Raw genomic sequence first — 22,679 nt, forward strand, 5'->3', positions numbered from 1 at the left:
ATGTGTCAGTGTTTTTCCAGTTGGATGCAGCATTGCAGACCTACGGCGCCTTACTTAGGGAGCCAATGTAGGAGGGGTTAACGTGGTGTAATGTTAAGGAATTGCACTGATAGTATTAAGTCCACATTTCTGCCCATGTGTCCACTTCTCCTCCCAGCGGGCATGATCCTAACTGCAAGGAGAGACCAACACACGAGTATAATAATTGTACAAAATGCACCAGAAGTAGGAAACCAAACTTTTTAGTTGTATGAAAACCCAAAAAGTCATTTAAACTGCTTGTAAGTTGTCAACATTGTGTTTTTTTTTTTTTGTTGGTAAAAGTACCATTTGCAAGTGAACTATCGTGTGGAAACAAAGACGTGTGAGGGCATTGCACAGAAATTATGAGGGCACAAACCCAGAATTTTAGGAAAACGTGAAATTTGTATGCCCTGCATTCTTGCTCCGCATAATTTTGTATGTCATGAGCAGCCCATACAATGCAAGTTTTGCAACACTATTTTTCTACATTTTGATACAGCGCCAGCCAACACATGCAGGGACCTGTAAGAGCGTTTGATCTGTGTGCCCAGCACATAAAATGCTTGTAGCTGCGTGGCCAAACAGAAGACAAAGAATCAACATTCACTACGGGTTAATACTTGCTCCAACGCCGGGCTGGGTGGCTTGTGGAGCTCAAGAAGTCACTTGTATCCTGTGGTTGGTTGCAGATCGGCAGTGGTTTGTCATCAGACCTGACGCCAACCACACTGACACTGTTTGGAAGTGCTCCAAGTCCACCTCAAAAGTTGAGTGTTGGGAACGTTATTTGTGCTGCACTAAAATTCATTTGTGTATGCAGTATTCACATCTGCGCAAAAGGGCTGGACCAGCATGGGAAAGGAAGCCTGGTCCCTTTAAAATGGACCAAACAGTGCAGGTGTGAAGACACGATTACTTTGATTCACAAAAGCACAAATCCAACCACCATGTGCAAATTAAAATAATAAATAAATACATTTAGGAAAAACTGTTTTGTACATATCTGAGACTGAAGGAAATGCACCTCAAATTATTATTATTATTATTATTATTATATCTCATCGACAGTGATATCAGAAATACAGAATATGGTGTGTTGGCACATTTTGCTTCCATACTATTTTCAGAATCAGATACCTTTCATAGTCCCTCAATGGTGAAATTTGCAATCTACAGCAGCAAAATTGATAGGATTGGGAGGGGGGGGGGGTCAAAGATAAAACAAAGTATTCTATGCACAAAACAAAATGTCAAGAGACTAAAATGTACTACTGCACAAAAAAAGGATCATAAAAAGAACAGTACATAGTGCCATGGGAAAAAAATGTATAAAAGTATTTAAAAAACATTTGATATAGAGTGGGACCTTGGCTTACAAACTTAATTGGTTCCCAGACAGAGTGTGTAAGGTGAAAAGTGTGTATCCCAAAAAAATAATTTCCCATAGGAAACCATTAAAATGAGAATATTCCGTTCCCAGGTCCCCATAAAACATAATTTTCTTCTTTCTAATTTCCTAAGCCTTAAAACTACACACAATACACCTTATTTTATGTATAATAAATGTGCTATAGTATTATGATTAAAGAAATAAACTATACTATACAATAAAGTCATTTTATTTACCTTTGTGATTGTCTGTCTGTGTAATCTCTCAGTCGTACAGGAGTGGTCCATCAATTAAAAGGTTTCTTGATCATCATCTGTCCTTCTTTCAAAGGTGTCGGACGTTTCGTTTCGCTTCTTATCCAAGAAACTTCGTCAGCAAACTAAAGTCTTACTGGTAGTTTAGGCCCTCTCTCTATATATATATATATATATATATATATATATATATATATATATATATATATATACAGTAAAGTCTCGTTATATCGATATCGGATATATCGATAGTCCCGGTTATATCGATACTATTTCTATGCACGCACGGAGAAAATTACATGCAAACAGGGTCGGATATATCGATAGTCCCGGTTATATCGATATTTTTTCGGACTCCCTTGAATATCGATATAACGAGACTTTACTGTATATACAGTAAAGTCTCGTTATATAGACATCGGATATATCGATAGTCCCGGTTATATCGATACTATTTCTATGCTCCCTTGACGCACGGAGAAAATTACATGCAAACAGGGTCGGATATATCGATAGTCCCGGTTATATCGATATTTTTTCGGACTCCCTTGAATATCGATATATATATATATATATATATATATATATATATATATATATATATATATATATATACATACTGTCCAGACATGGCGGTGCTGGAATCTGCTATGATAGGTCCCTGCTCTAAGGTTGGGGGGAGCAGAGGACTACTCCCTGCCGCTTCACTGATTGTTCCTATTGTCCTGACTAACGACTGGACTGATTGCCCCACTTCCACCGGTATCACCTCATCAGTATTCCTAATCCTATTTTGCCTAAGTAGGCTGTTGTACGAACGATCCAAATTGAACCTTACCCCATGATATCAGTTTAAAGAAGGATTTAGCTGTTTTATGAAACTCGCTTCTTTCTCCCCTTTTTTCTTTTACTCCCCTTTCAAACCATCTATGTTCTTTCGCCAAGATTTTAACCTCATTGTCGTCAAATGAGTGGTTGCTAGCTTTAAGTACTGCCAATTGAGGCCCACTAGTATTATCCCTGCGATGTTGATAAAGTATTTTTTTGAGAATGTGTTTAGTCTCCTTAATGTACTGCTCTTTACAATTTTCATTCTTACAATGTATTGAATAAACTACATTACTTTGTTTTACATTTGGCAGCCTATCTTTTGGATGCACTAATTTTTGCCTTAAAGTGTTATCTTTTTTTTGTGATGGTCGTTAATGGCTTGATGGAATGGGGTGTCCGGTTTCCTCAGCCTTAATGAGGAACATAGGCTTCTTGCTTTCTCTGTGATAATTGTATCTAGTTCTTCATCAATTGTGATCAGTTTAGCTGGGTTGATAGCTTGACTTGTGCAGGTTATTTGTTGAGCCTGATTGATGGGATATTTTAACCTTTCAGTCTACACTCTGCTTTTGAATTATCAATGTTCAAATGAGTCTAAATTTCACTGTTTTCTATCCATTTTCTAACCTTGTTTATGTTTTTTCTTTTATTTTTCACTTTTGTTTTTTTGGTTTAAAACTCTGTCATCTCCCTTTCGTGTGTGTGTGTGTGTTTTCTCTCTCTCTCTCTCTCTGTCTGCCTGTGTCTTTAATGTTTAACCCGCCCAACCCACTGCTGGGGTCTTCATCAATCACATGGCTTTAACCGAAGACACCATTTTGTTTTTGGGAGAACGGCGTCACTCTCTCTCTGTCTGTAACCCCAGCCCCCACTGCTGCGTTCTTGACCAATCACGTGGCTTTAACCGATGATTGGGGGCGGGGAATAGAGAACAAAAATGTTAGCCACCATTTTCTTGTTAGGAGAACAGGCTCGTTCGTAAATGACACATCACTCATTGTGGCAGCTATGTGTGTATCCCGAAAAATAGTTTGTAGGCCAAGGTAAAATTTTCATAAATGTAACGTTCATCGATGAGAAGGTTTCTTCAGCGTCATCTGTACAAATTTGAAGGTTTGGGACGTTTCGCCTCCTATCCAAGAGGCTTCGTCAGCGAACTAAAGTCTGACTGGTCGTATCGGCCCTATTTATATATCCCTAATGTCCAGCCATGGCGGCGCCGGACACAGCTATGATAGGTCCCTACTCTCAGGTTAGGGGGAACAGAGGGCCACTCCCTGTGGCCCCACTGATTGTTCCTACATTCCTGACTAACGACTGGCCCATTTCCCCCACTCCCACCGGTATCACCTCATCAGCATTACGAATGTTGCCTGTTTTGCCTAAGCAGGCTATTGTATGAATGATCCAAATTGAACCTCACCCCACCAGACCGGTTTAATGAAGGATTTTGTTGTTTTATAAGAATCGCTTCTTTTACCCCCCTTTCAAACCATCTATGTTCTTTCACTAAGATTTTAACCTCATTGTCGTGGTTGCTAGCTTTTAGGTGCAAATGTACTGCCGATTGAGGCCCACTAGTATTATCCCTGTGATGTTGATAAAGTCTTTTTTTGAGAATTTGTTGAGTCTCCCCAATGTACTGCTCTTTACAATTTTCATTCTTACAATGTATGGAATAAACTACATTACTTTGTTTTGCATTTGGATATCTTTTGGATGCACTAATTTTTGCCTTAATGTGTTTATCGGTTTGAAATAAGTAGGAATTTTGTGTGGACAAAGGACTCTGTAATTTTTCAGAAACTCCTGCAACGTAAGGTATTGCTACTCCTCTCCTTTTTGTGTCTTGAGAATTATTGGTTTCATTCCCTATTCTTTCTTTCTGACATTTGTTGAATGACCACTGAGGGTACCCATAGTTAGTTAGTGCTCTCCTGATATGTTTTGACTCCTTTTCTCTACCTTCAATGCTAGTTGGTATTAGTTTAGCCCTATGCTGGAGGGTTCTGATAACTCCTAATTTGTGTTGTAAAGGGTGGTTAGAGTCAAAAAGTAAGTATTGGTCAGTGTGCGTAGCCTTCCTAAAGACTTCTGTTTTTAGCGCTCTGTCCTCTTTTATAATTACTTTACAATCCAAGAAGGCTAGTTGGTCCTCACAGTGCATCCTAGCATTCTCCAGGTGCAACATCACTGAGTGGAGGAGGTAGATGATGGCAGCCTCCACACCGTTGCTGGGCTGGTAGGCAAACTGTAGTGGGTCCAGTGATGAGCTCGCCAGCGGTCGCAGGAGGTGTTCAGGTGTCTTTCCAGCGCCTTCATCAGGTGGGACGTCAGCACCACTGTAGTTGTTGAACTCCCTTGGGTGGGCAATCTTGGGCACTGAGACCAGGCATGACATTCTCCACAGCTATGGAACTCTGCCCGGCTCCAAGCTCAGGTTGAAAATGTGCTGGACGATGACACATAGCTAGTCGGAGCACGTCCTGAAGAGTCAGGAACTGATGTTGTCCGAACCTGCTGCCTTCCTCAATTTCATCCTCCTCAGTTGGTTCCTCGCCTGTGTGGTTGTGACTGACAGGCAGGAACCAGGAGGCAGGCTGGCGGTTCGGGTGCGGTGTCGTTTGAGAGGTCAGTTCTTTGTTGGTGGAAGCTGATCGTGAGTGGGTGCAGGTGCAGCGACAGGTGGTGTTCACAGCAGGTGGTCAGATGGCGCAGTTGAGGTTGGCAGGGGTGACAGACATCTGGTCAAACCGGTTGAAAAACCGATTTAATTCATCTGCCCAGTCCTTATCTTTCTCATTCAATGTCACTGGGCTTTTGTGGCCTGAGATGTTATTCAGGACCCTCCAGACACCAGTGACATTGCTGGCTTACATTGCTCCTCCATTTTCATCCTGTTGGCCTTTTTCCCCTCTATGATATTTCTCCTCAGTTGGATCTGCACGGCCTTCAGCTCCACTCTGTTCGACACGAAAGCCATTTTCTTCTCCTTCAGGAGGGCTTTTATGTCAGGAGTAATTCACGGTTTGTTGTTGGAAAAACACCACACAGTCCTGATGGTTACAGTGTTTCTTTCACAAAGGTTTGTGTAATCTGTGATGGTGTCAGTGAGTGAATCAATGACCTCCCCATGAATCTGTGAAGAGCTCCCACCTGGTTGATTCAAAGCAGTCCCGCGTAGCCACTTCAGCCTCTGTGGACCATCTTCTGACCATGCGGGTCACAGCTGGTTGCCTGTGCACTAAGGGTTTGTACACAGGCTTGAGAAACATCATATTGTGGTCTGCTCTTCCAAGCGGGGGAAGAGTGTCGGGTTGGTATGCATCCTTAGCATTTGCATAAAACAAGTCCAAGATGTTATTGTCTCTGGTAGCACAGGTTACATACTGTGTTTTTTTACACATTCTCTTCGTGCAGCGCAATATTTATCAATAAATCTGAATTCTTATGAAAACTAAAACAACCCAATTTCTGTCGTTGACGATAGGATAAAAAATATGACAAGCCATTGGTCTCTCTTCTACCATGTTTGTTCGTACTGTAAAATGTCCTTGATGTTATATACTTTGCTGTATCTGTGTCTTTAATCTTTCTCAGTTTTTTTATCATTGTAGAGAAAACCGGAAGTGCAAAGCAAAAAAAAAAAAAAACATTACAATGCAAAGAGACGTTATCATATGGTAGTTATGAAAACTCAGAAACAGTCATGCTACCCTTTTGTAAATAATGCCATGCCTAATTGAGGCATGCTTCTAACCGCCACCTCATTCTTCCCAAGTGACCCTGGTCGGGGATTTTAGCCAAATTTGGTGACAACTGTGATAAATTGGCTCGACTACAAGGAGCATAGTAGATGCAGGCAAACAAAAAATAAAGAAAATGTGATAAGCCTCTTAACAGTAACACTATGGTGCATGAAATCTAAACAAAAAATATCGTTCCATTCCATTCAACACAACCACAAATATATTTTTATCAACAGTCACTCCACAATTCGATGAAAACAAAAAAGACCACATTGTCTTTGTGTTGTGCTGCATCCATCCATGGCTGGCATGGACAAACCTTGAGGGTTTTCAACGGGGTTTATTTCTCCCATGATACTACAAGACAGTGAGATGTTCCTTATAGCACACAGAGGATTCGAGTCGAGGACACAAGCACCATCAGTCACTACACCATTATTTGCTCATATTTAAAGCTGGGTGGCACAAAGGCTACCTGAGGGGCCCCAGCAACATATACAAGGAAGGATGGGTGATTTGAAAGTCTGACGGGTGTGTTGAACAACTGGGAACTAAAGGCGATGCAACTCCGGGACACAGGGAGAGGACGGGATGAAGGGCTTTATGTCAGCTCAGTGATAAGAGCGCTTTTATGGCTAAGTATTTTTCCTGATGTCAGAGTTGAAGAAAAAAAAATCACCATAACATTGGGGACTACAAATATTGCCCTTAAGAGCCCACTCTGGCTGTTCCTGTTTATGGTTGACTAACAATCAGCTGCTGATACAAGACCCACAACCTCTTGTCCATGCATGTCAGCAATTACTCAATTAAACACACAGTGGTGATGAGTGGGATTGTCTCGGTGTGTTAATAATATAATAGATGTTAAAATAAATGTATTTTCATCACGAATGCCACTCATTTATTAATTCCCTATTCTTTCTGACATTTGTTAAACGACCACTGAGGGTACCCACAGTTCGTGAGTGCTCTCCTGATATGTTTTGACTCATTTTCTCTGCCTTTGGCGCTTGTAGGTACAGTAAAGTCTCGTTATATCGATATCGGATATATCGATAGTCCCGGTTATATCGATACTATTTCTATGCACGCACGGAGAAAATTACATGCAAACAGGGTCAGATATATCGATAGTCCCGGTTATATCGATATTTTTTCGGACTCCCTTGAATATCGAGACTTTACTGTATTAGTTTAGCCATATGCTGGAGGGTTCTGATAACTCCTAGTTTGTGTTGTAGAGGATGGTTCGAATTGAATAGTAAGTATTGGTCAGTGTGTGTAACCTTACTAAAGACTTATGTTTTTAGCGCTCTGTCTTCTTTTATAATTACTTTACAATCCAAAAAGGCATGTTGGTTCTCTTTAATGTCCTCGTGAGTAAATTTAATGTTGATGTCTACCGAGTTAAGGTGATCTGTGAGGGATTTAATTCCTTGTTTTTTAATTATGACGAAAGTATCTTCCACATATCTAAACCAGTGTCGACGTTTTGTCCCCGGGAAGGATGTGAGGGCCTGTTTCCCCATCTCTTCCATGTATAGATTAGCCACTATGGGTGAAACTGGTGAGCCCATAGCACAACCATGAATTTGTTTGTAAATGTTTTCCCTAAATTGAAAATACGTAGTATTAAGGCAGATTTCCAATAATTGGCAGATGTGGTCCGGTTTAAGTTTGGTTCTTTCATGCAAAGAAATGTCCGCCAGTTTAATTTAGCTGCAGGTAGGATATTTAATACAGCCTATGTCTGTGTACTTGGCAACAATACACGTGTACTATTTGCGCGTGAAGGCGAGGGCGTCCGTGGCGAGTTTGTAGAGCGCGATGTCAGGACAATCCATCCATGATTTTGCGGAGTTTAATACAAGTAGATATTATTCAGCCTGACTATATCGTTGTGTAATAATGTGTTTTGAATGTTGAAAGTGAATCCATTTTTCAATAAATGTTGATTTCTTTAACTTTGCACCTTTGATTGAAACTTATTAAAAACAGACGCAATCTTGATAAATCACAGTTCGTATGTTATTTTAATCTATTTACATTTCCTCCTGCCAGTATCTGCGAAATAGTATGTAAATGCCATAGCTTGCATATTCATTGAGACAAATTTATTCACTGATAAGGGCTATTTTTCACATTTGAAAGACAGTTAATAAATTGGGTTGTAGTGTTCTTACTGTGCTGTGAGGTTTGCACACACTGCATTTAAAGGACAACCGACACCATTTTTTATTTCCTAACTGACATCAGAAAAACGTTTTATCGCATCTAAAATACCCAAAACATGCAGGCTGATATTTTTAGTCAAATGCAAAACATCAATAAAAACAACTGAAAGTGTGCTAAAACGGCAACACATTGAGCTGCGAATTGGGGATTTTCAGAAAATCCCGTCCCCCGTTCGTGACATCACGCCTTGCTCGAGAATCAAAACAATGGCTTCAGATTTGGAGAAGCTTTCCTGTTACTCATCCAGTTCTGAAGAGGAAAGCATAAATGTTTGCAATCGATTAAAAGGTGTCCTCCCATATCAATTCGAGCCATCAAGGACAGCAATGTAGCGTCCCAGACAAAGGCAGAAGATGTTGCCCAAGCTCCGTTGGAAATGGGCTGATTTGTCTGCTGGGAATTTGTGTCAGCGAATATCAAATAGTTGTCTTGGTGCAACACACGATTCACCAAAAAGTCAAAAGTCAAAGTCAGCTTTATTGTCAAATATGCTAATATGCATGACATACAGCATAGATGAAATTACTGTCCTCTCCAACCAACGCGTTATGTATGTGTTTTCCTTCTAATTTCGCCATCAACACGGATCAACACAAGGTTTTCAGACCAAACAAAGTACCGCAAAATGCATTGTGTGTTGCTTCTTGGTCAGGGGCGTTCCAAATGTGACCTCACGTGGGGATCGTCATCAACTCGAAAACAAGACTTCCCGAATATACAGTGCGAGTCTTAAAACGTAAGATATAGCTATATGCGGAGGAATCCTTGTAAAATACTCTCAGTAGAAGTCATTTGAAGTGATTTTACAAATTATGGACACAACTTGTCCGGAGGCGGCTGTCCATTAATGCCTTGGTATATCTGGCCCAAGCACTCCCTCCAAATGCTCCTGCCCTCCCCTCTGTCAAATTTTAGAACCCATTGTGGCCCGCGAGTCCAAAAGTTTGCCCACCCCTGATCTAGATGTATCATAGGTGCCAGTCTCCAGGATGGTATCTATTAACTTTGTGAGGGTCTCTCTGTGAAAATAATGAATAGCGACAGCTCATCAATCAAAAAGTGCCACGGCGAATCCGTTTTAGGATTCAATTTGGCAGGCTATGACTTTTTCTGGCAAAGTGAACATGTTGCATGTCTGTTATTTTAGTCTAAGTGATGAAAAGTTTGTGTCCATTGTCAAGAGATGCTAGAAAACGGATGGTGGTAAAGGGACAAGACTGATATTGGAAAACCTTTAAAGACACCCCCCTCTCCTCCCACATGAATATTAAAGAGGCCCGGGCAGCAGACAGCCTTGGGTTTACAAAACAGAGTAATGTGCCGGTTCGCTGCGAGACACACTCTGTCTGGCTATCAATTAAATCACAAGTTGTCAGTCTGATGGCCTCTCAATAGTGAGGCAGCCCATTCCCCTTTACCCATCAGCTCAACTTTGTATCAACCATTCATCTCTCATTGTCCCATCACTATTTCCTCCCTCTCAGTTTCCATCTTTATCCTCTCTCCCTCTCCATCTCTCAAGCAGCCGGTAACTGAATGCACAAATTATTCTCCCCTCCACCTTTAACTCACACTAAATCTTTTCCTTTCTTCACTGTGAAGACGGGATATTTTATTTCTCCATCAAATATGCATCCCATTAATTAAGTTAAATTACTTACGCCCTTTTCAGCGCTGTAGCACGGGCAGATTACCAAGCACTTTGGGCAGCTGGATTTATCCAGTATTCATTTCGTCATCTCTATCCAGCTTTTTAATAAGTGCACGATGGATGACTCTCACAGTTCTGACTGATATTTTAATTATATACCTTTTCTCCGTCTGCCTTCCTCATTGTGCTTTAATTGCTGTTGTTAATCACTCATTAACAACCTTCTTCTTTTCGCATTCATGTATTCATTTTCTGAACTGCTTTATCCTCACTAAAGTTGCGGGGGGTGCTGGAGCTTATCCCACGAGGCGGGGGACACCCTGAACCGGTTGCCAGCCAATCATTGGACACAGAAACAAACAACCACTTGCATTCGCAATCACACCTAGGGACAATGTGGAGTGTTTAATCAACCTGACATGCGTTATTTTAGAATATGGCAAGAAACCAGAGGACCCGGAGAAAACCCACACGGGCCAAGGGAGAGCATGCAAACTCCACAGAGGAAGGCCGGAGCTGAAATTGAACCTGGTACTTCTGCATTGTGAAGTTGACGTGTTAATCATTCAACTACCAGGCCACCCACGCCTTTCTTTTCCAATGAAACAACTGGCTCCATATATTTTACCCAAACAATTCTGGGGCTTGATGTGACAAAAGTTTATTTATTTACGTGTGCTTTTGTTTGGCTGTTGTTTTTTTTTCCTCGAGATTTTATTCAGTCCCATATTTGTATTACCATTAAAGGACAACCGACGTCTCCGGACAAGTTGTGTCCATAATTTGTAAAATTGCTTCAAATGACTTCTACTGAGCGCATTTTAAGAAGATTCCACAGCATATAGTTATATTTTACGTTTTAAGACTCGCGCTGAATATTCAGGAAGTCTTGTATTTGAGTTGGTGACGAGTCCGTACGTGACGTCACGAAAAGAACGACCCTGACCGAAAAAGACGCATTGTAGTGGTCCTTCCATTACGTCAATGTATTTTGCTGTACTTGTTTGGTCTGGGGACCTCGTGTTGCACCCAAATGCCGCGAGAAGAGGGCGTCCAAGCTTCATATAAGGAATTTATTAGCCTGTGGAAACGGAGGTGGCCACAGGAGGTCGCCATTTTGTGCCTCTTTTTGGGTGAGACAATGTTGCCTCAATGTTGCGTCATAATGGCACGGAATAAATTCTTTAATCGATTGCAAACATGTATGCTTTCCTCTTCAGAACTATTTGAATCATATTCATAACTGGATGTGTAACAAGAAAGTATATTCTCCGAATCTGAAGCCATTGTTTTCATTCTCCAGCAATGCAAGACGACTTGGCGTGACGTCACGAACTGGGGGCAGGACTTTCTGAAAATGCCCAATTCGCAGCTAATTTTTTTGCAGATTTTGGACACTTTAAGTCATTTTTATTGGCGTTTTGCATTTGAATAAAAATACCATACTGCGTGTTTTGGGTATTTTAGATTCTATAAAAGGTTTTTCTGATGTCAGTTAAGAAACAAAAAAGTGATGTCGGTTGTCCTATAAGCAGATAGGTGTTGATTATCAAGTCCCATGGTCACAATTATGTGTGTACGATATGATTTTTTTTATTAAAACAAGACTGGTAATGAAGAATATTCCTCTCTTTGTCTGTGGCACTCAGTAAATGCCGATTTGGGTCCACTTGGTAAACTTCTTGAAATTAAAAAAAAATAATAATAATAAATCAACATAACCAAACAAAGTGTTAGGTCCCCTGGGTACCACCAGCACGTAATTTTAAACAAATACAGTAAAGTCTCGTTATATCGATATTCAAGGGAGTCCGAAAAATATCGATACAACCGGGACTATCGATATATCCGACCCTGTTTGCATGTAATTTTCTCTGTGCGTGCATAGAAATAGTATCGATATAACCGGGACTATCGATATATCCGATATCGATATAACGAGACTTTACTGTAATATTTGTATCATTGCGGTTCCAAGTATGAAAAACCCATGAAAAAAAACAAGCCTTGCAGGACATTCATAGTCGTTACTGATCCATATACAAAGAAACAATGTCACAATCCTGTTGAAAAAATAATCATAATCAAGACATAACTACCGAATTCTCTCTCCTTTTCCTCTTGCACTTTTGATCAGCACACATACGTAATGTGTGTTTCGTTTGCTCTTTTGCACAAAAAAAACATTAATTTTACAAACATCAGCCCAAGGCTACTAAACACATCTAATCCATTATACCACACTTTATCGTGTTATGGGTGGTAACAGGCAGTAAAGCTGTCTCAGTCATAAAGAGTGATCACAGAGTATCGAGTCAGACCAGAACAGTGAGCTCTCGAAGCCATACACGGTGCTTGTTCTCATCAGAACTGCTCATTCACATACTTAACCTTTCCAGACCATCATTGCTGCATCATTTTCTAAATGACCTTTACCATTATTCATTTCATCTCCAATAATGGTGCATTAAATTCAGTTAAATGCCTCAAAGCAGAATGTGTTTATTTTGATGAAAGGGACAGACTGAAGAGGACAGTGTTCCCAAACACACATTTAATTCAAACCTCTTCTTGGCTTGAAGAATGGGGCCTATTATTTTCAAAGCGATGACCTAAAAAGGTGAAAATGGGTTTTAAGTGAAATGATAGTGCTGAACAGATAACCAGTGACTTCAGTCAATGTATTGGAAGATTTTTATAGCGAGATCTGATAGAGCCAAACTTAATACAATCACTTGCTCCTTTCAAACGCAAAGGGATGAAAGTATCCTTAAGGTTAATAATACCCCCCTCCCAAATGTCCAAACAAAAACTCTTTAAAAAAATACATTTGTTAGGTGTTCAAAAACCATACAACCCCAAAACACAGCACTCAAATGGATACAATAATTGATCAAAATGCAGTTCTGTTACTGACATGTTCGCTAAGGTTACAAGGTGTCGTATTTTCTTTGTCCTTGCTACGGTGGGGTAGTGTGGGCTCTTTATAAAATTGTTCAAGTATGCAATGAGTGTAAATGTAATTCAAACACTGTGGGTTGTCTGTAGGCTTGACAGGCAGTAATTCTGTGTATTATATCAGGCTGTTTAAACTGCACGCCACCAACATGTCCCTCTGACACATTACAAGTGATGATGTACTATTATTACGGGAAGGCGGGAGATCAGTCGGGTGACATTATAATCATCCTCATAGGGATCCTTCTCCTCATCTGCAACAACTGTTAATGTTTCAATGGGGTGGAGTAAGTGCGAGTGGGGGCGGGGGCAGGACATAAAAATAGTTCTTAGCGAGTTCTAACAAAAATCTGTTTGAGGATTACAGAGAATCACGTCAAAGGAGAAGGGTGTGAATAGACAATAGAGGGTCTGCACGAAGTGACGGTTCCTCGGCATAAGCAGCAAGCTAAGATGCTCCTCGACAGTGCCAGGCCTCATAGTACTGATACAGGCCGGGGCATTAACGCATATTACTGCGAATGAGCCATACAGGGCGGAACTGATGGGCTATTCTAGGAACAGACCAGACAATCTCACAAGACAGGAGGACATAAAAATCCTGACATAAGCCAGCCCCATCTTGTTAACAGTCAAATCAGACGTCCAAAATGAAATTATAATTATTTATCTATCTTTTTTTCTCCAACTCTTAAACCAAGAGAACTGTAATCATGGAGGGGGGCACAGCTGCAAGAAAAACAGCCAAACTTTTGTGTTCCAAGCAACAGTTTTTAAAGCTTTACTTTAATTCCTGAAGTGACACGCAGTTTATGAGTCATAATAATAATAATAAAAAAGGCAGGACACATGAGAACAATCCATGCCTTTGAGAGTGTTAATACTAGTAAGGCCAAGGCTGAGGGGCTGATATTAAACCAATTCCTCAAAGCATTTAGATTGTTTATGCATAATTTAACACCTACAACAACATTGGATGTCCGTCTGGACCAGAGACCAGGAGGGTGAAAATGCTGAATGTGGGGCCTTTCTGTTGGATGATGGAGGACAGTAAGAGGAGGTTCATTAAATGACCAAGCCCCACTGTGGACAAAACATGCTGGGAGGAATACACAAGAACCTACCATCTCACATGCTGGTTGACTTTCTTTGAAACCAATTAAATATGAGAAATCTTATCGCGCACGCTAACAGCCAATTTGTGTTTTCTGCTGTTGGTGCACCTTAGGAGTTCTTTATAGGCAAATTAAAAACGGATCTCTTTGTTGTTAAATGAAGACACACATGCAGATAGAGCACGGAGTAGCATGCGCGGGAAGAAAGTAAGCAAAATTGTAAGGCAAGTGTTGAAGGTGATGAGCAAGTCAGAGCAGGACGTCGGTGTGGTCAAGAAGCGTATGTATATCTTTCCTGGCCTCACATTTGCATTGGCTGATCAAATGTCAACACAATATCATCATTAATGATCGAGAACTTCCCCTGCCCCGAAAAGACATCAGAAGCAGGAGAAAGAAAGGTAATGTCCATGACACCCATTCACTGAGTTTTAGGTCAGAGATAATCTGGTGGGCTGAATGTTTAATGAGGGAAACAAAGACATCGATGGCAAGGTGGTGGGAAACGGGTAAAGAAAATAATGCACAACAAATTAGTAGGGTTTGTACATTCTCCTTCATTGAACACTGACTCACTGAACCTAGCGATTGTACTACTCCACAATGACTGTTCGAGTGGGACCTCCGCTAGCGTTGAATTGCGTGTTTTTGGTTTAAGAAGTTGGCAGAGCCACTTTCAGAAAGAGATGAGTACCGCTGAATGAAATGTGTTTGTCACTTTTATTCATTTAAATTGGCTTTGATATATGTGTATACACACATTTATACACACTTATACACGCGCACACACACACACACACACACACACACACACACACACACACACACACACACACACACACACACACACACACACACACACCTCTGTTAATAACCGAATGTGCAAGGCCAGTGACCGTTCAAGCAGAACCATCACAACATGACTCATGTTAACCCGACAGGGCCAACACGAAAAAAAGGCTTAATTTTGGACTCTATATTATACCTACTATGCGGCCATCCACAGCTGATAGATTTTAATTGCGAATTAAGGGCAGATGAAGCAGAAAAAGTGGAGGTTGTGTGCATGTGTTATTCTATCTTATAATTAGGGTATTTTAGGTTTCTTTGAGGGTTTTCTTTGAGGGTTTTTTTCCTATTTGTTAAAGATGAGGGACGGCCTGGTAATCAGTCAGTAATGAAACCGCACACAGGGCCGATTAGTCACCAATGGATAGCCCAGGCAGTCGTCGACTCCTCTGCGCGTATGATTTGTTAAACCAGGGATGAAATTTAGTAGTGCCATTTAAAGACATATTGGAGAACTGTTCCATATGTATGTGTGTGTGTATGTAAAGTGTCACATTTGTCGCACTTGGGAGAAGACAGGGGTTTTCACAGGAGAGCCCGTGAAACATGAGCATTTCTTCTCATTAAAGGAAAACTAATGTTTAGACCAAAGCCTGCTTGCGCCTGCTGTAATGTATTTGCAAACTTCGTTGAAGCAAATAAACACTCAGTCAGCAGCTTTGGTAGAACAAAGTTGGCCTGTAAGTGAAGTAAAGTAGAGCATTGACAAAAAAAATAAATGGAGAAAACGTAATATCTAAATATATATTCATTGCAGTGAGATCTAGAGATCCAGAGACACTTGATGGTTCAAAACTACAAATTCAAAAATAAATATTTTTTCTTTCACTCGTGCAAAATACACAGAGATATCAAAACACTCTTACACAACCTGATAATTGACCAACTACCTTTGTTAGGGAGATAAATTACAGGTGATTTTCACTTTATACGACAAGGATGGTCTATTTGAATAATAATAGATGCCATTCATAAGCGCCTTTCAAAACTCTCAAGGACACCTTAAAGTCATAGGATATTTTTTTCTGCGGGTGAGCAGCGGCAGCCACACGCGCCAGTGTTCACCAAGACGCTTTAGTTGCGGATAGTTTTGAAAACTCTGAGCAAGATTTGAATACATTCTGACTTCACGAATTCCTCCTATCAAGTCTATAATTTGAGTGGAAAAAGCACAACATGTTATAATTTGAGAGTTTGAATTTTTGGAATGTAAAATCAAAAATTAAAGAGAGCTGATATTCATATCCAACAAGCATAAATCTGGATAGTTTCGCATCTATTCTGAATCATCTAAAGTGCCTTAGGCCTCAGTTAAGGTTTACTAATCTCATGACCACTTGGAAGAAAATTAGGGATCAGCATCTTTTTTTCCACAGAATTATAGTCCAACATTTTCAACAAAATTCCTGAAAAAGCTAACAAGTCAGCATGCAGTTGTGCATGTCCACAAACATTGGTGAAGTTAAGCAGATGATGGATCACTTTTGCAACGAAATAGTTGCAACACAGTTGTATGAACAACATCTTATCGCTAAAGATATTAAAAGTGTCAAAGTTGCTCTGAATTTTTCTTCCACAAATGATTAAAGTATGCATTAACCACAGTTCGTAACATTCAGTTTCTGAACTCACATTACTTGACAACACCATACTGCAAGCCCAGTAGATACGACAAGAATTAAATAACGAAATCTTCAAACTTACCCACAGATGTCACATCTGTACTCCCTCATGCCAAGGTGCCTTTTCACATGGTTTCTGGCATCTCCCAACTGAGCCGTTGCAAAGTGGCAAATTTTACAAAGAAAGGGCTTTGAACCTGTAAAAAAAAAAGCATAGTTTATGCGCAGAACTATTAAAACATTTTGATCAGCAGTGGATTAATATTATTTTTTTCATAGTTGTGTCATGTGTGGAGTACTTCCAGAAAGATTGATTTTAGAATGTTTTCCTCACTGTAATTGACATAAAACTACCATAATTTCCAGACTGATTAATAGCTGCACCCATTACATTTTAAAAGGAAAGAACATTTTGTATACCCGCAAGACAAGTCACAGCTGTCTGTAAGTCGCAGGTACCCAAATTGAAACCTGTATTTGTAAAAAAAGATGGTGTATAAAAAGAAGTTTGAACCTTTAATAACCTTAACTTTTCCTCACAAATAATGTCCGCAATGTGACAGCACGGCAGCAGTAAAATTGGAGTTGTGGCTGATTAAAAAATAAATATAAAAATAATAATACAAATAAATAAAATACACACACGTTCCTTGGCGAGTAATGGTTTGTTTTAAATGTCGGAAAAAAAAATAATTGTTTGACGTAACAGTCATTCAAACATTTCTTCAAAATTAGACTTTCTACCATCAATGGTTTTGTGTCAACTTTCATGACAATGTAATCCGGGAGGTTCACTTTTGACACATGTCCACAGGCACGTGTGTGTGTGTGTGTGTGTGTGTGTGTGTGTGTGTGTGTGTGTGTGTGTGTGTGTGTGTGTGTGTGTGTGTGTGTGTGTGTGTGTGTGTGTGTGTGTGTGTGTGTGTGTGTGTGTGTGTGTGTGTGTGTGTGTGCGCGCGTGTGCATGATTGTGTGTGTGGGTGTGTTTTGGGGGGATGGATGGATGGATGGATGAATACCATTTTCCGAACCACTTTATCCTCACTTGGGGCACGGCTGGTGCTGCAGCCTATCCCAGCTGTCTTAAAGGACAACCGACGCCCCCGGACCAGTTGTGTCCATAACTTGTAAAATCGCTTCAAATGACTTCTACTGGACATATTTTCCACCACATGATTCCACCACATATAGCTATATTTTACGTTTTAAGACTTGCGCTGAATATTCCGGAAGTCTCCCCTTAGAAAGGGGTCAGCATTTGCAGCAAAAAAAAAAAAATACAAATTATGGGCACAACTGGTCGTAGACGTCGGTTGTCAACCGACGTCTCCGGACAAGTTGTGTCCATAATTCGTAAAATGGCTTCAAATGACTTCTACTGAGCGTATTGTAATAAGATTCCACCGCATACAGCTATATTTTACGTTTTAAGACTCACGCTGAATATTCAGGAAATCTTGTTTTTGAGTTGGTGACGAGCCCGTATGTGACGTCACTAAAGGAACGCCCCTGACTGAAAAAAATGACGCATTGTAGCAGTCCTTCCATCACGTCAACGTATTTTGCTGTACTTGTTTGGTCTGGGGACCTCGTGTTGCACCCAAAAGCCGCCTAAAGAGGGAGTCCAAGCTCCATATAAGGAATTTATCAGGATGTGGAAACGGAGGTGGCCACAGGAGGTCGCCATTTTGTGCCTCTTTTTCGGGGATACATTTCCCCTCAATGTTGCCTCAAAATACATGGAATAAATTCTTTAATCGATTGCAAACATGTATGTTTTCCTCTTCAGAACTATTTGAATCATATTCATACCTGGATGTGTAACAAGAAAGCATATTCTCCGAATCTGAAGCCATTGTTTTGATTCTCCAGCAATGCAAGACGTCTTGGCGTGACGTCTCGAACTGGGGGCGGGACTTTCTGAAAATGCCCAATTCGCAGCTCAATTTGTTGCAGATTTTGGACACTTTGTCATTTTTATTGGTGTTTTGCATTTGAATAAAAATATACGTTTTGGGTATTTTAGATGCTATAAAAGGTTTTTCTGATGTCAGTTAAGAAACAAAAAAGTGACCTGGGTTGTCCTTTAAGACAGCTGGGATAGGCTCCAGCACCAGCCGTGACTCAAGTTTGTAATTAAAAGGATCAGGACATGATCCCAACCTCAAAAGTGGCAGGCCCATATTGAGCTGCTTCACAAAACACTATAAACAATTTCCAATAAAACAAGAAATGAAATATCCATCCATCCATTTTCCATACCGCTTATTCCTCATTAGGGTCGCAAGGGGTGCTGGAGCCTATCCCAGCTGTCTTCGGGCACGAGGCGGGGGACACCCTGAATTGGTTGCCAGCCAATCGCAGGGCACATAAAGACGTACAACAGTCAGTCTCACACTAACACCGAGGGACAATTTGGAGTGGCCAATCTGCCTGACATGCATGTTTTTGGAGTGTGGGAGGAAACCGGAGGACCCGAACATGCAAACTCCACACTGGGAGGCCGGACCGGGATGCACTCTGCACTGTGAAGCCGGTGTGCTAACCGCTCGACTACCTGGCCGCCCGAAATGAAATATGAAAAGTAAATAATTCAACATATCGAGGGAACGTAGCAATAACACCAAATGACAGACAGAGAAATTTGTTCTTTTCAGCATTATGAAACGCTGAAATGACTAAGATTTTTTTGGATCATGTGTACACAATTTGACCTCCGCATGTGACCAATCCCAGCACAAGCATCGGGGCAGGTGGCTGCACAAGTGCCTTTGGAGCAGTTTGGGGTGTTTTTGTTATGCTCAATGACATTGTGGCCATTTGTATGGTCTTGAACCTGGGCACCCAAATTGGCAGATGACAATTTAACCACTTGCCCAAGGAAATGGAAATACATGAGCAAAAACCTCAGCGAAATACAATGTTGTCATCACTACACACAATCAGTGTCGCAGACTTTCTGGTGTTTAGACAGAGGGGCATCCATTATGGGTAGACATTTGTACTGTCATTAAGAACAAAACAACTGTGCTTTGAATTAATATAGCATTTAAACACCAACTCTCAACAAACCTCAGCAGCCAAAAATGAGATTTGCCACAAAAAAATATGAACAAATTGGTTCTTCTTTTTCTGATGCAATTTGTTGGAATGCATGACAATATCTACATACAGCCCCCACAGAAAGAGAAAATGGATTGTGGACTTGAAGGGTCATTAATGCTTGAGCAGAAGAGTGGGAATGAAACATTCAAGGCAGAAAAGGGCATTTATTGATGGTTCCCTCACATCTCATTCGGGCATTAAGTTGATTTTAAAAGCAATTAATACATATTGGTCAGGGAAATGTTCGACAGATTAAGAATAGACGGTGCTCTGTTACATTTCCTAGTCAAATACCTCAGCAATGCTCTGCTTTGCATTATAAATGACAGAATAAATCTTAATGGATTGGGAATAATCAACTAGCCATGAAGGCTGACATACACACACATTCACTAGGCATTCTACCACTTACCTCCACACAATTGTGGACGTCCAGACACAAGGGAAATTAAAGGCTTTGAATTTGTCTGCATTGATTATTTTAAATTATTAGCCCACCTCTCTTTGGACCTCCAATGCTTTTAGCCTCAGCTTTAACACATTTACAGAGACTTATTGACTATAATTACAACTGAGTCTTGGTAATGGACACATCAATTATGAGTCGCACATGTCTCTGACCATACAAGCATTGCTTAGGGAATCCCAATCTGCGGTCCATTAGCGTTTCTCTCGCTGCTCTGAAGCCTAATCAGTCTTTACCGTCACCTCCTGCAACAGCTTTTACCTGGTTATCACAGGCAAGAGCTTTGCCATACGTCTGTTTGGCAAAACACGGTGCAGTTTTATCACACATGTAGCTTAGGTTTTCGGTTAGGATTCATTCAAATTCAATCCAAATATGTGAGGGCAGGAACGTAACATGCATCACTCAATCTTTTTACGATTTACTGGTACACAAGATCACAAAGTAGAGACATGTTCTTGATGAATTCGGGAAAACAGTCTTATGTCATCTGAATGGATTATTGCAATATTGTGTGTGGTTAGTTCAAGATTGCGAAGATGTTTGACCCAAAGTTAAAAGGGATGTTTAAAAATGTTTGATTCTTTAATGCCATCAAGTGGTGAACTAATAGAGTGCAAAGACTTTACTTGGAATCAAGCGCATTTTATCTCTTCCATCCATTTTCTGATTGGCTTTATCCTCACAAGGAGCGCAGGACATGCTGTAGACTGTCATAGCTCTCTTTGGGCAATAGGCGGGGGACACCCTGAACCGGTTCCCACCAAATTACACAAAGACGACTAGGCGGCCCGGTAGTTGAGTGGTTAGCACAACGGCTGCACAGTGCAGAGGTCGCTGGTTCGCGTCCCGGTCCGGCCTCCCTGTGTGGAGTTTGCATGTTCTCCCCGGACCCGCGTGGGTTTTCTCCGGGTCCTCCGGTTTCCCCCCACACTTCAAAAACATGCATGGCAGGCAGATTGACAACTCCAAATTGTCCCTAGGTGTGAGTGTGAGAGTGACTCTTGTTCGTCTTTGTGTGCCCTGCGATTGGCTGGCAACCAATTCAGGGTGTCACCCGCCTCGTGCCCGAAGACAGCTGAGATAGGCTACAGCACCCCCCGCGACCCTAATGAGGAATAAGCGGTACGGAAAATGGATGGATGGATGGATGGATGGACAAAGACGACTATGCATGTTTTGGCAATGTGAGCAGAAAATGAGTACATGGAGATATCCACGCAGGCATGGGGGGAGACCCTGCAAACTCCGCATAGTAATAGAGTGGGACCTTGGCTTACGAACTTAATTGGTTCCCAGACAGAGTGTGTAAGTCGAAAAGTGTGTATCCCCCAAAAAAATCCCATAGGAAACCATTAAAACGAGAATAATCCGTTCCCAGGTTCCCATAAAACATAATTTTCTACTTTCTCATTTTCTAAGCCTTAAAATTACACAAAATATACCTTATTTAATGTATAATAAATGTGCTATCGTATTATGATTAAAGAAATAAACTGTACTGTACAATAAAGTCATTTTATTTACCTTTGTGATGGTCGTTAATGGCTTGATGGAATGGAGTGTCCGGTTTCCTCAGCATTAAACACTTGATGAGGAACATAGGCTTCTTTCACCATCTTGAGAAATGATCCCTTGTAGGTGCTTTCTCTGTGATAATTGTCTCAAGTTCATCAATTGTGATCTGTTTATCTGGGTTAATAGCTTTCTGCATCAAGTGTACAGATGACTTGTGCGAGTTATTTGTGAAGCCTGATTGATGGGATATTTAACCTTCCAGTCTACACTCCGCTTTTGAACTATCAAAGTTAAAATTTCTATCCATTTTCTCACCATTTTACTTGTTTGTTTTATTTTTTTGTTTCAAGCTCTGTCCTCTCCCTTTCGTGCGTGTGTGTGTTTTCTCTCTCTCTCTCTGTCTGCCTTTCTCTTTAATGTTTAACCCCCGCCCCCTCCACTGCTGGATTCTTGACCAATCACGTGGCTTTAACCGAAGACGCCATTTTGTTTTTTGGAGAACGGCCTCACTCTGTCTCTGTCTGTTACCCGATCCCCCGGGGGCGGGAAATAGAGGACAAAAAAGTCCCTGCCATTTCCTTGTTTGGAGAAGGGCTCATTCACATCACTCATTGTGGCAGCTCCGTGTGTATCCTGAAAAATAGTTCGGATGCCAAGGTAAAATTTTCATAAATGTAACGTTCGTAAACCGGAAAGTTCGTAAGCCAAGGGGTTCGTAAACCGAGGTCCCACTGTATAGAACCGCGATCAAACCCACCACCTCTGCACTGTGAGGTCAACAAGCTAACGACTGTGCCACCAGACAGCCCCTCACAGAGACCCACACAGCAAAATGTCATCACAAATGCCCTCAAGTGACAAGGTAGGGGCATTTTAGTATTGCAGCATTGTAGTAGTCAAACATTATGT

General features: G+C 40.9%; 1 protein-coding gene across 2 annotated transcripts in view; it reads right to left on the reverse strand.

Moving 5' to 3' along the window:
• Positions 1–22,679, reverse strand: part of LOC148896236 (zinc finger protein 407-like) — a 233,593-nt gene that overhangs the window by 200,006 nt on the left and 10,908 nt on the right. For both annotated transcript variants that reach the window (XM_088999222.1, XM_088999223.1), the window contains one exon: positions 16,764–16,878. In XM_088999222.1, the coding sequence (XP_088855348.1) occupies positions 16,764–16,878 (115 nt within the window). The remainder of the gene's footprint in view (positions 1–16,763; positions 16,879–22,679) is intronic.

Source organism: Hippocampus bargibanti, linkage group LG06 (assembly GCF_051943395.1).
Source record: "Hippocampus bargibanti isolate YZ-2025 linkage group LG06, ASM5194339v1, whole genome shotgun sequence".
NCBI classification, from domain to species: domain Eukaryota; kingdom Metazoa; phylum Chordata; class Actinopteri; order Syngnathiformes; family Syngnathidae; genus Hippocampus; species Hippocampus bargibanti.